The sequence below is a fragment of the Eriocheir sinensis genome, chromosome 57 (genome assembly GCF_024679095.1).
Source record: "Eriocheir sinensis breed Jianghai 21 chromosome 57, ASM2467909v1, whole genome shotgun sequence".
Taxonomy (NCBI): domain Eukaryota; kingdom Metazoa; phylum Arthropoda; class Malacostraca; order Decapoda; family Varunidae; genus Eriocheir; species Eriocheir sinensis.
In genome coordinates this window covers 3,885,015-3,892,514 of record NC_066565.1, presented here as the reverse complement: position 1 = coordinate 3,892,514, position 7,500 = coordinate 3,885,015, and the positions used below count along the sequence as shown (strand labels likewise).

General features: G+C 47.5%; 3 protein-coding genes across 30 annotated transcripts in view; all 3 read right to left on the bottom strand.

Annotated features, from left to right (window-relative positions):
• Nucleotides 1–505, bottom strand: part of LOC126984632 (uncharacterized) — a 2,558-nt gene extending 2,053 nt beyond the window's left edge. For all 4 annotated transcript variants that reach the window (XR_007737163.1, XR_007737164.1, XM_050838475.1 and 1 more), the window contains exon 1: nucleotides 1–505. This exon is cut by the window's left edge. The gene's annotated coding sequence lies outside the window, so the exon portion shown is untranslated.
• Nucleotides 1–7,500, bottom strand: part of LOC126984340 (liprin-alpha-1-like) — a 152,547-nt gene that overhangs the window by 95,830 nt on the left and 49,217 nt on the right. Inside the window, exons 6-7 of the mRNA XM_050837952.1 lie at nucleotides 5,915–6,115; nucleotides 514–654 (exon numbers count right to left, since the gene is read on the bottom strand). Of these exons, the coding sequence (XP_050693909.1) occupies nucleotides 514–654; nucleotides 5,915–6,115 (342 nt within the window). The remainder of the gene's footprint in view (nucleotides 1–513; nucleotides 655–5,914; nucleotides 6,116–7,500) is intronic.
• The window catches only part of LOC126984633 (uncharacterized), a 2,606-nt gene continuing 1,617 nt past the window's right edge, over nucleotides 6,512–7,500 (bottom strand). For 6 of the 25 annotated variants that reach the window (XM_050838476.1, XM_050838479.1, XM_050838480.1 and 3 more), the window contains one exon: nucleotides 6,525–7,500. This exon is cut by the window's right edge. The gene's annotated coding sequence lies outside the window, so the exon portion shown is untranslated. The other 19 variants (XR_007737173.1, XM_050838482.1, XM_050838484.1 and 16 more) reach the window with 12 other exon arrangements.

The window sequence follows — 7,500 nt, the reverse complement described above, 5'->3', positions numbered from 1 at the left end:
AATTTCATGATGAAGGTGGGAGCATACACTACACCTCCCTGCCTGGTCCTCTCCCTGCCCTGACCTATACAATGTCTGGTTTGCCATTCTCTTAGGTTGGTATTATTACTATTATAAGACACCTTTGCTTCTTACATCAGCTATTTCTAAACGCCAAAGATGGGGTCAGTCGAGTTCCAGTGAGTGTTCCTTCAGGTTCACGCTACCACCAGGGCCATAAAACTACTCCTGGAAGTTCCCACAACTCCTACGAAAGCCTTGTCAAATATGTGTTTCCTAGGTTCACGGTACAGAAGAAAGGTCAAACTACCACCAGGGCCATAACACTACTCCTGGAAGTGCCCACAACTCCTACGAAAGCCTTGTCAAATATGTGTTCTTAAGTGGCAAAATGTCTTATAATACAACCATTAGTTTCGTCGTCAGTCCCACGCACGACATGATCAGCCCATCCATTGCTTAGTCTTAACAGTCACCAGAACGCCTTCATCCTTTGCCGCCTTTCCCCCGTACCTTGAGGTCTCGCTGGAGGCGTGAGTTGATCTCCTGCGCCTTCACCAGCTCCTTCTGCGTCACCTGCAGGTTGTCCTCCAGCTCCTGCAGGCGGTTCTGGAGCTCCCTCACTCGCTCCCTCGCTGCGCTGAGCTCTGCTGTCTGTCAGGAGAATCATTTGTTGTGTGTTAGAAGTAAGGACTGTCCTGCTCAATGCTGCCAGTGTGTGTGTCTGAGTGTTTGGGGCCAGGAACAGTGTAGCAGCCAGGGGGGAAGGCAGAACAAGATGATGTTTTGTTGTGTAGAGTTGAGGAAATGTGTGTGTGTGTGTGTGTGTGTGTGTGTGTGTTGAGAGAGAGAGAGAGAGAGAGAGAGAGAGAGAGAGAGAGAGAGAGAGAGAGAGAGAGAGAGAGAGAGAGAGAGAGAGAGAGAGAGAGAGAGAGAGAGAGAGAGAGAGAGAATTATATTGCTGAATATCAATATCAGAGTAGAAAAGCAACATTAAGAACAATTCTCTATTAGAAAGGCTGTACATACAACCCACACCCATGGACAACACACACACACACACACACACACACACACACACAAACACACACATCTTTACAAGCAATGGTACAAAGCACAATGTCTCCCACCAAACATGTCTCAAACAGGGGGAGTCACCCCCCCCAGCTTCCCACAGTGCATTAAGTCTAAGGCAACTGCATAGATTACTAACAAAAAAAAATCATAATCTAAATACAATGATCCCAGGAGGAAATGATCTATGGCAAAACTGTGTGCAGCGGCCGGAGGCACAACACTAACTAAGGCTACTGATGCTGTGGGTGTGAAATATTTGCTGGTTACTGTGCGGCCCCAAGCTGCCACTAGTGTTGCTTCAAAGACAGCTGCCGTGCGCTGCAGGGCGGCCCGCAAGACTGAGGCCCAGCGCTGCCCTCAGCCCCTCAGCCCAGGCCATGCTAGTGATGACAAGAGGCTCTGGTGCAATGCATCATGCAGCGCCCCTCCTGCCCTCCAGCCCGCACCAGCAGCTCCTTGGCCAGCACAGCACACAGCAGTGCCTGTGGAGCCCAGCAGTCCTCAGCACCAGCATGGGCTGACTCTGGGGCCAGGGCACACTGGTTCGTTGGGCCGTGGAACACTGCTCTTCATAGAGGTGCCTCTGTGCCTCCTGCACCACTGACAAATAACTGTCCAGTCATCCACTTCACTTCTGTGCTGTATGATCCAAGATAAGCTGGTCAAGGCTGACTGTTGTGTCCACCTCATACTTTTTCCCATTGCTGCCACAGCCATTTTCTTCCTCCCTCTCCTTCCATGGGTGGTGTCTGGCCCTCACCCGTCACAGGCAGGCAGGTCAGCACTGGCTGGGAGGGAGTCACTCCCTCAGCAGCTGAACACAACCACTGAGAAGCAGTCAAAGCTCCATTCAGCAGGAGTGATCAAGCTCTACAAAGGAATGTCTTGGTTCGTTGTTTCTTGTCTGCCTGACTTCCAAACCTTCCTCCAAGTGTCCGGCAGCAGCAGGGTCACAGGACATGCTGCAGCTTTACCTTGGCGAGGCAGCTCATGAGGGCAGCACAGGCCAGGAGCGTGTGGCTTCCCTGCCTGCCACACTCCCCGTCACCACCATCACCGTCACCGTCATCACCGGTGCACTCAGCAGGTCACTGGTCACCAACACTTTTGGTCATGGTGCTGCACCACACTCTTGCTCTTTGGTCATGTTGCTGCTCCATCACTGATCTCCTCTGCCTTGTTTTCTCCTCTCCCTAAGGTCAAACAGCAGCAGCAGCAGCAGCAAGAGAGGAGCAGAGCATGTCAGCAGCAGTGGCAATGATAGCAGCAGCAGCAGCAGCAGCAGCATTAACAGCAGCAGAAGCAGCAGCAGCAGAAGCAATAGCAGAGGTATTGGTAAAGTGGAAAACACAACTAGGTTAAAGATGTGACAAGGAAGGCCAAAAGCGTGTTGGTGGGTGTTCAGCCTCATGGGACAACCGTGAGCCAGGAAGCTGAGGCCTGGTGACAACAGGTGGTGCCGGCAGCAGTCAACAGTGCAAGGGACGGGGAGGGGAAACATGGGTGCTGGGAATACAAGTAGGAAGAGGAAGCAGTAGTAGTAGTAGTAGTAGTAGGAGTGGTGGTGGTGGTGGTGGTGGTGGTAATGGTGGTGGTGGGAGTAGAAGAGGCATAATAAAGCATAGCTGACGGCTGCTTGATGTACTTTTGGTACCCGATTTTGTGAGGGCGAGAACCCTACAGAAATTTCCGTTTATCTTGGAAAAATAGAACAATGAATTTCTGTGGTCACGGGGCAAGGGACGGGAGGGACACGATTTTGTGGGCGATTTTGGGCGACGGTTCTGCGTGTGCTTCCGAGGCATTTTCCAATTGGCCGAGGAGGCGGGGAGGTGTGGGTGGGTAGACCAGGTGGAGCCAGAGCCATAGAACACGAGTGTGGCCGACGGGATCAAAGGCGCCATGTTGTTACCAAAGAAGTCTGCTCGAAATTCATATTGATGTGATACAAGTGTTTTTCTGTGATCTGGATGTTGTCAGGATCTTAGCCCAGTGCAGCGACGGGCCAAATTTGTGGCTTTACCGTGTAGCAGCGACAGGCCAAATTTGTGGCTTTACCGTGTAGCAGCGACGGGCCAAATTTGTGGCTTTATCATGTAGCAGCGATGTGCCAAATTTGTGGCTTTACCGTGTAGCAGCGACGGGCCAAATTTGTGGCTTTACCGTGTAGCAGCGATGGGCCAAATTTGTGGCTTCACTGTGTAGCAGTGATGGGCCAAATTTGTGGCTTTACCATGTAGCAGCGACGGGCCAAATTTGTGGCTTTACCGTGTAGCAGCGATGGGCCAAATTTGTGGGTTTACCGTGTAGCAGCGATGGGCCAAATTTGTGGATTTACCGTGTAGCCGCGACGGGCCAAATTTGTGCCATGATATAACCCCCAAAAAACAGATGATACATAAACTGATCACAAATGTGTTGATACATATTATGAAATGGTTTGTGTAGTGATGATTTTTTCTCATTTTTCTCACTTAGAGGGACCATTAACCCGGTAGCAGCAGGGATCATGTTTCTTAATGGTCCCTCCAAGCGAGAAAAATTTTAAAAATCACCCCTCACACAAACCATTTTATAATATATATCAAAGCATTTGTGATCAGATTATGTATCATCTATTTTGGGGGGTTTATATCATGGCACAAATTTGGCCCGTCGCTGCTACACGGTAAAGCCACAAATTTGGCCCATCACTGCTACACAGTAAAACCACAGATTTGGCCCGTCATTGCTACAAGGTAAAACCACAGATTTGGCCCGTCACTGCTACACGGTAAAGCCACAAATTTGGCCCGTCACTGCTACACGGTAAAGCCACAAATTTGGCCCATCGCTGCTACCGGGTTAAGAAACACGATCCCCGCTGCTACTGGGTTAAAGAAGTACGGTTGACAATAAAAGCATCGAACACCCATGGATTGACTGAGTAGAGTTTGAGTGACTCTAGACATTGTGCTGTGTGAGTTAGGTGGGTGCCAGTGCCTGGACTCCACCCACTGGCACCCACCTAACCAACACAACACCACATCGACAGATCTCACCACATCGTCACCCTCAAAAAATAATCCCCCAAGTCATTTTTCGGCATTTTCCAGGTTTCTGTCTACATCGATTTTTCAACACGAGACGCCCATTTTTGTAGTTACCTTCGTCAATGAGGGTTTGATTTGTTTGGTTTGATTTATTACAAGACACTTTCGCTAATCACATCAGCTATTTCTAAAGGTCCAAGGGTGGATCAATCAGGTTCTAATAAGTTTTTTTTTAGGTTCAGGGTACAGAAGAAGGGTCAAACTACCGCCAGGGTCATAAAACTACCCCTGGAAATGCTCACAACTCCTACGAATGCCTCTTCAATTGTGTGTTCTTAGGGGGCGATATATCTTTCAATACGACCCTGAGTGTTCTAGAATTGGCCTTTGCATTTCTGTCTAAAACTAATTATTGATAAGACTTTAATAACTTGTTCAAATTTCTCATTTTTCACAAACTCTATTTTCTTCCACTTTTCCCTTTTTGCATAGTCATCCCTCAAATAGTACGGTTTTCAATAGTTCGGTTTTGGTTTTGTACGGATTGTCAGAGAAGATCGTTTTAGGATTTTTAAATTTCCTGCTTGTCGGGAAATTTGAAAATCCTAAAAAAATCTTCAATGAAAATCCACATAAAACCGAAACCGAACTATTGGAAACTGTACTATTTGAGGGACGACTGTACTGATAGACTTTAATAACTTGCTCAAATTTCTCACTTTTCACAAACTATTTTTTTTCATTTTCCCTTTTTGTATATTTCCTTTTATTGCGTGAACGGGAATGAGGATAAAAATAGGAATAAAAATAGGAAGAGGAAATGGAATATAAATCTTAAGCCAAATGAGATGATAACAATTCTTTTCCAATTTCCTGAGAAGTACAAAATAATGACTTAGGTGGAATCTTTGTGAAGGTGACCATATTCTATTCACTCGATCCTTCCTGTCGGCCATACTTAACCCGGTAGCAGCGATGGGCCAAATTTGTGGCTTTACCGTGTAGTAGTGACGGGCCAAATTTGTGGCTTTACCGTGCAGCAGTGACGGGCCAAATTTGTGGCTATACCGTGTAGCAGCGACGGGCCAAATTTGTGGCTTTACCGTGTAGCAGCGACGGGCCAAATTTGTGGCTTTACCGTGTAGCAGCGACGGGCCAAATTTGTGGCTTTACCGTGTAGCAGCGACGGGCCAAATTTGTGGCTTTACCGTGTAGCAGTGACAGGCCAAATTTGTGGCTTTACCGTGTAGCAGCGACGGGCCAAATTTGTGGCTTTACCGTGTAGCAGCGACGGGCCAAATTTGTGGCTTTACCGTGTAGCAGCGACGGGACAAATTTGTGCCATGATACAGACCCCCAAAAATAGATGATACATAAACTGATCACAAATGCTTTGATATATATTATGAAATGGTTTGTGTGAGGGGTGATATTTTCTCATTTTTCTCGCTTAGAGGGACCATTAAGAAACACGATCTCCGCTGCTACCGGGTTAAGCCAAATGAGATGATGACGGTTCTTTTCCAATTTCCTGAGAAGTAGAAATGACTTAGGAGGAATCTTTATAGAGGTGATGATATTCTATTCACTCGATCCTAATCTGCCGACCGTACTTAGACCACACCCAAAAAACACTACTGTAACAACATCAACCTGAGATCGGCTCTTTCGGCAACAGCATGGCACCTGCGTTGAGGGCGGCCACACTCTCCTGTTCCATGGCCCAGGGCAGAGGTGGGTGAGGCCGCGCGAAGAGGTCAGTCAGCCGTCAGCCGGGCTGGGCGGAGGGCCAAGTGGATGGTTACCTGCTTGTCAAGGGACGTCTGAAGCTCCACCATTTTTATAAGCGGCAGCGGGGCGATGGTGGAGGCGGTGGAGGTGGTGGTGCGGCCGGTCCCGTTTTCCGATGCTTCTCCTCCTCCTCCTCCCCCTCCTACACCTCCTCCCTCTCCCTCTCCTCCTCCTTCCCTTTCTCCTTCTCCTCCCTCACTTGCTGCCTCTCCACTCTGCCCAAAAGTGTGGTCAGTTATCTCTCCTCTTTCTCTCTTTCTCTCTCCATCACATGTGCCTTAATAATTTGCTTTTCTTTGTCAATTTCATTAAAACTCTCTCTCTCTCTCTCTCTCTCTCTCTCTCTCTCTCTCTCTCTCTCTCTCTCACACACACAGGTACACAACACAAATCAGGCAAGAAATAACAGCAATTAAACCCTCTCTCTCTCTCTCTCTCTCTCTCTCTCTCTCTCTCACACACACAGGTATACAAAAAAAATTTGGCAAAAAATAACAGCAATTAACCCTCCCCCCCCCCCCCTCTCTCTCTCTCTCTCTCTCTCTAACACACACACACACACACAAGTATACAACACAAATCAGGCAAGAAATAACAGCAATTATACCAAAACTCTTTCAAGAGGAGGGTATCAGGACACCTCCCAAAATTGACCCCTCTTTCAGCCACCTCTTTGGATTCTTTTTAGGAGCAGCGAGTAGCAGGCTTTTTTTATTGTTTTCCTTTTTTTTTGTGCCCTTGAGCTGTCTCCTTGGTTATAAAAAAAAGTGATATTAACCCGGTAGCAGCGACGGGCTAAATTTGTGGCTTTACCGTGTAGCAGCAACGGGCCAAATTTGTACCATGATATAAACCCCCCAAAATAGATGATGTATAAACTGATCACAAATGCTTTGATATATATTACGAAATGGCTTGTGTGAGTGATGATTTTTTCTCATTTTTCTCGCTCAGAGGGACCATTAAGAAACATGATCCCCGCTGATACCGGGTTAAGCATTGCCTGTCAGCACTCCTCCCTTGCATTACAGATCAACACAACAAACGTGACCAGAGCCAAGGAGCAGGGGAGTGTGGCGACCTTCATCACAGCCGCCATGTTGTCACCAAAAGAGCCGAGTGAAATTGAAATTGATGCCGATAGAAGTGTTTTGGGGGCTCTGGGTAATTGTTCGAAACCCTAACCATACCCAGAGCACACTAGTGATGTATCGGATATCCGCCTCCGCCTCCGCAGTGAGAATAAAATCCACATTAAGCCGGCGTCACACTGGACCAAATCTGGCAAGGACGAGCTTTTGCTGGCAGCTTTTGCTCGTGGGATGGCTGCCTCACGAGCTTTTGCTCCTGCGTTTAGCTCGCCGTTTGGACAGAGAGCAGCTTGGTGAGCCGCGAGCAGGCAGTCAAATGAGTTTAGTGCACCGATATGTGAATACTATATATTGCCTTGTGTAGTGGACCGTAAACTCGTGATATTAAAGAACTTATTCACATACTCGTTTTGTGTTTGACGGTGTTTGTAATATTTTATAATATTGTGAAAACTAGTGTTGGTTTTTATTTTGATTTCTGGATCCCTGACCAAGACCAAGACCGCCCA